Source organism: Falco punctatus (assembly GCF_963210335.1).
Source record: "Falco punctatus genome assembly, chromosome: 6".
Lineage (NCBI taxonomy): Eukaryota > Metazoa > Chordata > Aves > Falconiformes > Falconidae > Falco > Falco punctatus.
Window position 1 is genome coordinate 40,222,552 of NC_137585.1, and position 12,537 is coordinate 40,235,088.

Genomic DNA, 12,537 nt, shown 5'->3' on the forward strand with positions numbered 1-12,537 from the left:
AGTAACTGAAGCAGCAGAGTTTGACTGCTACTTGAGCTAATGTTTATGGTTAGTGCATCTGGAGGGACGAATAGTTTACCATATATTGTATGTTTGATGGAAAGGACATGCATCATCTTTCCATTATTCTTGCTCATAAAAAAAAATAATTGTGAAATTAGAATTTTTTTATGAAACAACTTTGATGTATTTATAAGTATAATGTGTTTTTTTTTCATGTATACATGTAGACTATGATTATAATGCCGGTTAAATTAGCTTCCTAAATTGTGAATAACATGGGCTGTGTTTTCTATAAAATGTTAGTTCCAGTTTCTTTTGTAAGTACAGTTTTTGTGCCACTCAACAAAACTGCAAAGGGAACACATGTGGAGCCTTACATATTTTTTTACCTCAAGTCCTTTATAGATGGGATATAAAAGCACGTTGTATAACATAATAAATGGTATGGAGAGGAACCACATGTTTTCCAAGTAGAAAAACTGCATTTTAGTATTCTGTGTAGTGTGTTTATATCCATATGGCGTATTTCTAATCCTGGTTACTTACCTAACTGTTCTTTCAACTCCTGCATCATTTGTCAAATGTTCATACTTCAGTGAGTGCTGTCTACTCTAGGAAGATTTCTTGCTCTTTAGAGTAGATAGGCTTAAAAAAAAAAAGGGCAAAAAATATGAAGATGTCCCAGTTCCGTATTTCACTCTGGGGAATTTTATTTAGAAGTGATATAGAATAAAATGTCCCTTTCCTTTTGCTATAGTAGTTTCCAAAGCATAGACACACTTTTTTTAAGTTCCTTTTCCCACCTAAAAGCTATGTATACAGAATATATGTAAAACACCACTACGAAACATGAGTCTCACAGTAAGATTAAGAGATCCAGAGAACTGAGGGAAAAAACCCAACCAACCTCCCATTCCATGAAAATAGTTTCTTTGTTGTTTGTCTCCTTGAGGAACTTCCTGATAGTCGGATACTCTGTCATGTGTAATTGGATTGTAGCTCTTTCTGAATACTGTTTTCTCCTCTTGACAGCATGGGGTAACCTTGGAAATGTTCTGAAGAGCCAGAGCAAGATTTCTGAAGCTGAAAGCGCCTATAGAAATGCCTTGTACTACCGCAGCAACATGGCTGATATGCTTTACAATTTGTAAGTATGCATGGGGTTGGATCATCTGTGAAAGCTGTTGTGAATGGAGCTATTGATTAACTTGCAGGAAATGGAGATGATGTTAGCTGTTGCTTTGTAATAGTCATTTCATTAATCATGCTCCTTAAACTATAGGGTGGACAGGACCTTTCCTTAGTCAACATTATTGCATATTCATGTATTGGGTATGGAGAAGGTAAACTTATGGACCTGTTTGCTTTAAAAGAAGGAAAAAAAAAAACCCACAATGAACGAAGTACACATAAATGAGCTGGCAACATTAGCATTCCATCTGTTTCTGACTCAGCTAAAATATAGAGGTGTTATTTAGACTACTTTTTTAAGTCTGAGGAACACTTCGTATGTAGAGTGGGTATAAGCATTTCGTAGCATAAGCCAGTACCCCTCAGTTAGCTCCAGAGGTCTGAAATGTTAAAATAGCAAGTCACTTTTCTCCTGTGACTGACTTCAGAGCAGCACAGGTTCAAGAAAGTTTTGTTACTAGAATCCTGTTGTAGGTGGGTGAGTGAATCAAAACCATGAACATCAAGGTAGTTACACAGCAAAGCAAAAGATTTTCCAACTCATTAACAGACCAAATCATGGACATGGAAGCTAGCATCATGCTGATCTTCTCACAGAGGCAGGGTCATGCCTCACACCCCAGCGTGGAGAGGGCTGATTCTTTGCGTGTCCTGGCTGGGCGTCTCTCCTGCTCCCCACTCAGCACTGCTCGTTGTGCTGGTGGCTCACCCACCCTTCCCCTCCTGCCATCACCTACCCAGCCTGACCCCCGGCGCGGGGCTCTGCTGCAAGGCAGGCTCATCGCCCCCAGTAGCCATATGCTGTTGTTTCATGAAGTGTGCAGAGAAAAAAAACCAGTTGGCTGCTGTTTATTATGTAATAGTTTGAAAATAATACCCTGTGTGCAGTAGAAAAGTATGTGAGTGAAACAATGTGTGCAAAACCAAAATGCAAATAGTAAGCCTGTTTAAATAAATAAATAAACAACTAATGTTCTGCTTGTGGGTGCAGTTTAAAATAGTCATTTGTAATATCTGAAACTGAAGCTTGCCATATAGACTTTTTCTAGTTTTTCCCTTGTTTAACAAGGAATAAGTAGCCCATTTCATTAATATGCCTTATCGTTAAACATACTGGAAACTCAAAATATTTTAATGATAGAATTTCTCTTCCAAATTCAAATTCATATCTCAAAATATGTATATTTTTAATAAGTATACAATTATATAAATATTCACATAACTTTTTTGTCTCTGTTGGGCAGTGTAAAGTGTGAAAAGCATATTTTTAAGAAGAAATTCCTTCTACTCACATTTTAAAAATAACTTCTGAACCCAGCAGAAGATTGTAGGGAAAAAAATGACAAGATTGAAACTCCTAAATTTCTCATATGCCATTCATTTTGGGGATGAAAATTATAACTGTTAAAATTTTTGTATGCCTATACAGTACTTTTGTCTCTTACTCACTGTGTCATAGAGGGAAACAAGTTAATACCAGGGTAAGAAGATGAAAGGGGGTTGAACAATAAAGACAGGGATATAAAAGAAATCAGATTTCAGTTATTTTGCTGTTCTCAGAACAAGATGATAATGGTTCAGCTTGAAGGTTTGTAGGCATATATATTGTATATAATTTCTGTTGAACAGAAAATTTCTTGGAATTCTGCTAAATTTGTATAAAAGGAATTTAACTGAAATGTTAGTTGGAATATATAGGGTATGAAGTTATCTTACATATACCTGTGAAATAAAGGAGGTGTATTCAGAGGAAGTGTTTACTCTGTATTATGTGTATGTTTATGCATATGCAAAAAAGGATCTCTAATTCTTAACCTTTCTAGTATTATCTTGAATGCAATAGAATCCTTTTATCTTTTCTTTTTTTTTTTTTTTAAAAAAAAAGGTTCACAAACCTGTTAGTTATTCAATAGAAACTGAAAAATCTTGCATATATATTTTTTGGGGGTTTGTATTCTTTCCCTGTGTTGGCTACTTCCACATCCAGCATGAAAACTAGGTAGTGAATGGAGTGCATATTACAAGACCGCAGACAAATCTTATTATTTTAAGCTTAAACTCTGAAGGGCTCCCTTGCACGTTCAGCCCATCCCCATCCTTGGCATGCAGTTCTGTGGAAGCCTTTTACTGTAATGAACATACACGTCTTATACATGCTTACAAGAGGCCAGTTAGATTTTCTGTTTCTGGTTTTTAGTCTGTGCATTTGAAACTGAAACAGTCATTTAAAAGAAATTTAGAAAAAAAACACCCTTAAAGTCAGTCCTAATTACTATATTTTGGCCATAATATTAGCATAAGTATATTGTAATCTCACATGCTCTTTATTATTTCTTAGGCCTTATGCCTCAGTATTTGATACCGATCAGTTGGCACATGCAGCGCAGTGTTCACACACAGCAATAACAAATCAAAGTGCTATCTGATTGAGGAACAAATTATTAAGGATTAACTCACAGGTTTTAATGGGTAACAATCAAAGAGAGAAACTACATAAACAGAAGCATCTGATGATCTCTCTTCCCTTCTTTTTCAAGAAACTAAAATGGGAGATTGGCTTAGCAGTTGCCTATTAATGCATTAAAATCTAGAGAATTTAAGATTAGATGAATGGCTGACTTCAGCATTATATTTTTATTTAATGTTTGTTACACCTCATGGCTCTGAGTTACAGCTTCTTTTGCCATTTAAGACAATTTAAACTGCATTAATTTGGATTACGTAATTATATAATCTCCATTTGATGGTTTATCTGATTCTGAACATGTCGTTTCCCATAGTGTTCAAATGTGTCAATTCTGTAACCTTAAATATATTCCTAAACTTTTAGAGATAAGAAGAATGTTTTTATTATTAATTTTATTTATACAAAACAAAAGAGGGGAGGGGGAAGCTCTTGCTAATATTGATATAGGGTAGGTTCTGTAGATGTGGGTTAAAATGGGTGTATTCTGTTGCTGTTTTTTCGGGTCCAAATAAGTGTAAGTGAAACTTATGCATAGCTTTTACCTCAGGATAGCTTGTAAGCTGGCTTGTCTTGAAGATAGGATCTGTGGCCTGGAATGTAAAAAACCTGAGCTCAGGCCAAGGACTTAAATTCTTCTTTGGAACCTGGTTTTCTGAATGTCTCATGAAAAAATCAGAGGCTAAATGCCTGGCAACTCCAAAATAATTTGAGATTTTTGTAGCAGTTTAAGTGCAGAAAGAATTTAAGTTGTTGTTTTATACTGTAAATGGAGATTGTGTTATGATATGACTTTAATAAGGTAGTTTGTACTTCAAATATACATATAAAGCGGCTTCCTATAAATAGCTTCTCTGACATCTTGACACTGCATTGCAGGTAATTTTTACAAATAAATCTCAAAGCCAACCTCTGAAAGCTACGTAGCACTGCTGATTTCAGCTAGATTTCATCGGGTAGTAAATCAGCATAAACTGAGATTTTCTTCTAAGTTTTTTTGATTGGTGGGTTGTTTTTTTTGTGTGTGGGTTTTTTTTTGTTTGTTTGGTTGGTTTTTTGGCTGTGAACAGGGGAATCCATGATTTTAATACTGTGAGGTACCAAGGACAGAGCTGTAGAAAACCAGTACTTTGTTCTTCCAAACCAGGCAATGTTCAGCAGATTAAAACCAAACTATTTTTAGTTTGGTTTGTCTTTTCATTATTTTTTTTTTTTCTTTATGACTGTTACTTAAAGCTCATGGTTTTTTTTGTATTGTTTCAAATTGCTTCTAATTAATGCCTGAAGTAAAATTGCTTATCAGTCAAGAGACAGTTTTGCATACATTATTTCACTTTTATTTAGGCTTTGCTGTGCTTCGAGTATTCTCTTGTCATCCATATTAGTAGTCTTCATTCCTTGAGTTTCTCAGCTGATTTTAAGGATGTTTGCTATCTCACATAAATATTGAATAGTCCTTTAACATGATAGTAATTACTTTAAATATTGTATTTTTGGAGTATATAATGCCCTATAAAAGATAATTTCTACCAAAGAGCTATCCCCTTGCTTCTCTCCCAAAATCTCTCATTTTGCCTTTAGTGATATAGGGCTGTGTATACAAGTTTGTTATGAAAATAATTCCTTTGAATAAGTTCAAAGCATGAATTTCCATAAAATTTACTTTGGGTTTTATGTCAATAAATGTGGGTTTCTTAGATTTCTGTTAGGTAAAGTCTTCAATAGTAGCTGAAATTTTAATTCTGTGAAGTCTGGTATTGCAGGAGTGTTTAATATACAAAGTTAACTCTGCATCCTTGGGCAAAAATCAATATGAACAAAGTTTTTTCTTGTCTGTAATTGTTAGCCTATATAACATCTGAAATTGTGTTCCCTCTCCTTTTGCCTTTTAAGGGCGCTGGCATAAAAATCTCCTTTTCTGAGCTATCAGAGATGAAAAGCACTAAAAGCAGACTAGCTTACAAACCTATGTTAAACTGTGTTTGAACCTGCCCCAGACAAGTTTGCTGCATCAGTTCTTGTGGTAGGAAATGAGTCAAGGTTATGGTTCCTCTTCCTTGATAGCCCAGATAGTTTTTATAATGCAGGATGCTGAGTTAAAAAGCAGAGGATGTGTCCTCTGCTGTCTAAGTACTTGATTATTTTTTCCTCAGCTGTGAATGCAAACTTGTTACAAACCTGTTTGGAGTTAATCTCTGCTTTGCCAGCTAGTTCTTCCTTTATTGAAGACAGTAGCTGAAATCCATGTCTTCCTGTGACCGAAGCTGTCTTGGTAAAATCTTGCTGTATTGTGAGACCAGCTCTTGAGGTAGAACCCAAAGGTTACTTGGGTGACTGCTGGTATCCTGCAATGTAGAACTCTGCACTGGGACTCTTTGTAGGGCCTGTATGAAGTACAGATATTTTTGTAAGTAAGATTGACAGCTAGAATTAACTCAGTGACCCAGCTATTCATTTACATTCCTTGATATTGGAAATTGTGGTGGTTCGTAGTCCTTACGGAAATTTTATGCATTTTATAAAATTAGGAAAATGATTGTGGACTCTGCCATTCAATTTCATAAAAGGCCCCTCTTGTAAGTTCTCTCCAGTTCTCAACCTATGTTGACTTCCAGGGCACATGACGGGGAATAGAGATCTTGTTTGCTGTCACCGCACACCGCTGCCTGGTGTCCAGAGGAGGGAGAAAGACTGGAGCAATGCTACTCCTCATTCCTATGGCAGCCCTCCCACTTTCAAGGAAAGAGGGGTTGTCAGGTGATGCAGTGCTGAAATGGTAGTAATGTCAAGCAAACTGCCCCAGTAACAAAGAAAAGACCAGAAATAGATTTGCCAACCAATTTGCTTGCATTAGAAAGCTCTTCCCTACAAATGGGAGAACATGACAAAGTTTTCACTGCACTATCTGAAAGATTAGAGGTTGTTTTGGGGGTGGTGGTTTTGTTTTGATTTTTTTTTTTTTGTTTTTTTTACTAATAGGGTTATGGATGACTGCGCTTGGTGAGTTCTGCAAGGGAATGTTCATTCTGCGTTAGTGCGTACTGGGTATATTTGGGTTCTTACTGATTAAAAAAGGATTTTTCTTCCATTTACATTCTTGCTAACAAGATGTTACTGGAAAACATTAAACATCTTCCTTGTTCGTACTGTTCCTTAATGATTGGCTTTCTTGTTAATAAAACCTAGTTGTAGACTCTTACAAAATGTTAGCACTCATTTGATTGAGTAGCTAAATGGCTGGCTGACTTAAAAAACCCAACCAACCAAAACAAAACCCAACAAAAAAAGCCTTGATTAATGACCCAACTTAATGGTTTCATGTACTGGGCTGCTGTAGCATTCATACCTGGCTTTCTACCCACTAGTCTTGCAAATGACAGTAAAAGACTCACCTTAGGCAAAGCACATCTTCTATTGCTGCGTGGTTGGAGATACATCTGTGTGAGGAATAAAAGAGGATTTTCTTCCATTTCTTTCTTTGCCAGCATAGCATTCAGGTAAACATAATTCTTTGTAGATAATCCCACCTGAAATCAATGGGATGAATGTAGCTTGAGGCATAGATGAACTGCAGTCATGGCAAAATGGATAACAGGCCCTGTATTAGCTGTTATCAACCAGTAAACAACATTGGTTAAACTATTAAATTAATTTATTTCAATATTGTACCTGGCTTGAAAATTTTATAAATATTTCACTAACATACGTTTTTAAATTGATGACAGTTTCATGTGGATTGAGCTTGGTCAGTTTATGCCAGCTTTAGTCACCGAGGTGTCTGCTTTGTAAGTAGACCAGCTGGCTTTAATAGGACTACAGCAGGAAGAAAATAGTTTGTAACTTGATGAAAACAGTAGACTGTCTACTCCCTGTTTATATTTTGTGACTGCTTTCCAGTTCCCAAAAACGGTTTTGTGCCATTAGTATTCAGTGACTTTAGGTCAAAACCAAGGCAGAGAAAGAAGGCAGGAAGATTTTTCAAGTTGATGGTCAAGAAAGATGAGTAAATGTTGGCAGTTTAAAGAATTCAGAATGGTTGCAAAGAACTCATTTCAGGGAAATGTTTTCCTGCATATATTTAAATAAGCAAGTCTATCTATAGAAGAGATGTGCGTTATTTCTAGATAGCCAGAGCTTGCTTCTCATTTTTTTCTTCTTTTTATTTTTCTTCCCATCAGAGAGGATTCTGAGACACTTTCTAAGTCACTGGGTGAAGTCTGCTACTCTTGCAAGTAGTTGGCACATATCCTCCATTTTATAAATGATTCACACTCCACTGTAAAATTACGTAGAAGCAATGCAGGCAAAAAAATCCCGTTGTAAGGTTCCAGAATCTTACTACTGTGATAGTTAGAACTTGACTCCTAATTAATCCCAAATTAATTAATGGACAATTTATACCTGTTTACTTTGTATTCTATGGTTTACATAGCTTTTTCTCTTCTAATTAATTTCATCCCTCTGTGTTTCTGGGGATAAACTGTATTCTTCCACAGTACTAGTCTTACTAGGCTAGAGGAGCCACTGAGTTCCTGCTCACCATCTCTCCATCTGCTAGAATTCAGTTTTTTCCAGTTACGTCAGTAAACTTTCTTTGAACTGAAGTTCCATCTTTCAATTAATGTTTTAATTTATGTGCCTTACTGGCAGGTGGGAGCTGGACTGGAGGAAAAAAAAAAAAGAGTTTTGGAACTTCAAACTTAAAGCAACTGCTCCTGTGTGTTTTTTTTGGGGGGGGCATTTTGGGGTTATGCTTTTTTTATTTATTGACCTTGGTATCTTAGCAACTGTAGAAAGTTTATTAAAAAGTACCAGAAGACTTTAAGTTCTTCATCCAAGTTTATCACTCGAGCTTACTCTTCTGTATCAAGCATCCTTATTTCAAGAATGTGCTTTCCTTTGTTCATCATTGTGTAAGGAAGAAGGAAGGCTTTAGGTCTCTATAACCACAAAAGATGGGTACTTAATGTGTGCCAGTTGCTTCTCTCCACCCAGTGGCTTATGTTCAATGTTTGTGCTGTACTGCTGCTTTTGTGTTCTTTCCCTCTGCTCCTTCTCCCATCTGCCAGCAACCTGCAAAGAGCAGTTATTATTTCAAAGTGTAAACAAAGAAGAGGAAGAACAGATCCACTCCTGGCTATGGGAGAAGCTTTATGTTGCTGTCTACCCCAGCCACTGCAAGGGGTGAGCTACTGGAGACTCAGCAGTGCCTGCAAGTTGTGAACTCCAGCTAAGGGACGTTCTTCTGCATGTAGAAATTGGTTATTCAGAGCAAACTCCACCCCCCACCCCCCCATTTACTATAGCCAAAGGAAGTGGTGGTATGAGATAAAAATAAACTGTCCTTTGACAGAAAAAAGAGTAGAACTATATATTTGTTGAGCTTTACAAATGCACCCTGAGCTTTTAAAAGATGTTGTCAATGTAAGTAATAAGAATGACAAGCAAACTTTAGATTGTTTGATTGTGCATTTAGATAAGTTTACTAGCCCATTTGGGAAGTATTGGCTAAACATTCAGTCTTCCCCCCACCAAAAAGAAAAAAAAAAAAAAAAGATGGAATTATGCATAGACCAAACCTTTTTTAGAAGGAGTTTGCCATTTTTTCCAGACCATCAATCCATTATCACTCCTTACCGGGTGATTGGAAAGGAACTAATTAACTAATTTTTGTGTAAAAGTTTTGAGAGTCAGTAGATGAGGTACCACAGATTCAATCAGCCACTGCCAGTTTTTCAACCCCAGCAGTCAGCTGGCAGATGATGGGTTGTATAAGGAAGAAGGAATTTGGATTATAAAAATGTGGCTGAACAAACAGATGCTAAGATCTTCAAGGAGGTCCCTGACTTTCATTGTTACAGCCTGTGGGTTTCACTTCATCTGCCTCTGTTGTTGTTTCTCTATTCTGTGGCAAGTCAGCTTGTTTCTTGCAGGCTTAGCTTACTATGGTAATTATGCACCTATTAGTTCCCAGCTTTTGATACCACAACTTCTTTCTATTCAACCATGGTCAGTTTGCTTGAAGGATATTTTGCAATTCTCTAGGTGAATTGGCATAGAAAAAAAAATATTTCAAATTTTGCCCTCTATGTATCTTTATAAAGACACTTCAGTTTTATTTTTAGTGATTTTAAAGTAATTCTGAGTATCTTGATGAAAATTTTCTGGCTGGAATGTAGTGAATACTAAAGCATGTGAAAATAAGACATAGGAGACCTATTAAACTTTACTCTCATGACTGGCCTCTGTTAAGAAGTGAAGGAGACTACAAAGTCAACTCCCGTGAAAAAGGAAGCATTTCTGTGACAAAATAACCCATACTTCACCAATTTCTGAAGGAGAAGGAAAGAATATATCATCAAAATTCCAGCTGAAGCTTGTTGAAGAGTTGTTAATAATAACTTAGCAGACTGCAAAGGTAATTGTGTTCAGCCTCTAAGCTTCTCTGGAAAAAAAGCTTTAAGTGTTGAATGGACCCTTTCATTAGTATTTTCTCTAATGACCTCTTTGCAATCATGTAATGAAGGAAGGACATGCTTCCTTCAGATTTTCCTCACTTGAGCCCGTCTCTTTGCTTCACGTTCATCTTGACAACAGTGAAAAATTTTAAAGGTCAGATGCTTTCAGAGGCAACCCTGGGACTTGTTGCCTCAACTTGGAGTTGTTGGAGCAGCTGGCAGAGAGCCTGGAGAACAAGATCCCTGCTCTGCTCCCAGGGCCCGGGACTTGGGCTGCTGTTCCTTCACTGGCCCTGCTGTCTCTGCTGATCAGGTCCACTGGTTTAGCAATGTGGTATCAAGGCTGAATTGTGCTGTTCCTCAGAACCTCAGGTCTGCCTCTCAAATGTGGTGCCTAGCTGAAAATCAGCATGATTTTTGTCTTGGAAATGGCTTAGTTGCTGTGAAATGTAGTAATGGAAAGGTGAATATAGGACCTGAGGACTTGCAGGTTTTCTTGAACTAATTTTGAAATAAAGAGTAGTTTTGTCATTTGATCCTGGGGCTTACTTTTTTCTTTGCTCAAAAGGTAAATATTTATAAGAAGGTAGTGGTATTTTACTTGTAGAAACTGGAGACTGAAGCAAATATTGAACTATTGCTCATTTATATTCCTTCTGTGTGGAGAATGAGACAGCAGACCTCTGGAAGTAACAGTGAGGAGTAATGAAGTTAAAGACTGGGATTATAATACATGCTTTAAAAAAAGTAGTAGGACATTTCATAGACAGTATTAATTTTGGCGGAAACTAAATTTGAAGTGTTTGGGTGTAGTTTCAGTTGCATGTTGTGAGTAACCAGAGGTTGGTGAGCATGTTTTTATGACTACATTTTTCTGAGATTAATGCTGAAGAGAATCTGATTTTTTTTATTTTTTTTTAATCTTGGAAGTGAAATAACTGCTCCTTAAAGTCTCTTCTAATATTCACTGTAAATTCAGGAATGCTTTGCAAGTTTAATGCAATGTTCATCATCTTAACTTTTTATCTATTTAAAAAACTGTTTATCCCTTCATAGGTGAACATCCAAAGTAGTTATCTTTCAGAAGCATACTTTCCTAAGTGTTAATTTTATTCAACTAAAAATACTATTTTTTAATTTTCCTTTAAGCCTTTTCTTGACTTTGTTTAATCTGAAACTAGACCTAGACATTCATAAATCTAGTCATTTTTGTTACTGCCAGAAGCCACAGGGAAAACCAGCAATCAATCAGAACCAGTTTCACAAGGAGAGAAGCAGTTTCATGCCTTATCAAGAATTTTTAGATTATATCTTTTTCTTCTTCTTTTTATTTTACAAAACCTCATAAGTACAAATAAAACACTAATTATTTGCTGGAATTCAGCACTCAATCTTGCATCTGAGCAGCCTGGGCTTTTAGGCAAAGGAAGAAGAGAGGGGGCAGAGAGAGAATATGTCTGCTAATGGAACAACTTTTAAAAGAAAAAAAAGTCTTCTGGAAGAGTAGTGGGGGGAAAAAAGACCTTAAATGATCAAGTAATTAATCAAGAGTGCCAATACTAGAGCATGTCGTGAATACAGAAGATTTGGTAATAATTAGATCTTAACGTTCTTATAATCCAAAAAGCACAAGTGTTTTACAGTTTACAAAGTAATTTATTTTCTTCAAGTTGAGGAATTACTGTATTACTTAATATACGAATTATTTATTCTAGAACTAAAATAAGAATCAAATTTCTTTGACAAATTTGTCCAAAAATTGTAAGAATGTTATTTTTTAAAAAGAAATAAGAAGCAGCTTAAATGTCAGACCATGCAAGTCATTTTTTTGTTAATTCTACTGCCATCAATAGGATACTGGATCAAAATACCGTAACAATAGTAATTTCCCTTGGACTAATTACAGTCTATAAAAGTTTTTAGAGTAAACAAAATTCATGTTCTGGAAAATTTAGAAAACATCATTAGTATCCTGGCCATCATACCCCTTGCCACCTGCAAGACACTTGACAGTAGTTAAAAAACTTCGTGCCATGCCAAGAAGTATCCTGAATTTTATTTCCTGATTGCTCACATTACTGGAAGTACCAACTACATGTAATTTTTGTTAATATTAAAAGTGATTTACTACCTAATTGAAGTTACTTGAGGGACAGTTTCAAAAGTGAGGCTGTGTGGGACTGATAGACTGTACAGAAAAAAGAGGATATATTCCTCCACTCTTAAATCCTGACTCAATGATAGGAAGCAAACAACTTAGATTGTGGTTATTTCTTTAGCTAACTGCCCTATTCTTTTCTTCTCCTGAAGTCTACTGGTTTAATTCACAAAGTTTTCCTGAGACTTTGGAGGGAAAAAAATCTTTTCTGATTGGAGACTGGAGATGGAAAAAGTCCAAGCTCCTTTACCATTCAAAAAGCT

The 12,537-nt window shown here is 36.1% G+C and overlaps 1 protein-coding gene and 1 long non-coding RNA gene across 2 annotated transcripts in view; one reads left to right on the forward strand and one right to left on the reverse strand.

Moving 5' to 3' along the window:
• LOC308066250 overlaps nucleotides 1-12,537 on the reverse strand; it is a 600,281-nt gene that overhangs the window by 465,245 nt on the left and 122,499 nt on the right. The gene's annotated exons all lie outside the window — the stretch shown is intronic.
• The window catches only part of TMTC2 (transmembrane O-mannosyltransferase targeting cadherins 2), a 375,978-nt gene that overhangs the window by 242,965 nt on the left and 120,476 nt on the right, over nucleotides 1-12,537 (forward strand). The window contains exon 7 of the mRNA XM_080393255.1: nucleotides 1,036-1,150. Within this exon, the coding sequence (XP_080249381.1) occupies nucleotides 1,036-1,150 (115 nt within the window). The remainder of the gene's footprint in view (nucleotides 1-1,035; nucleotides 1,151-12,537) is intronic.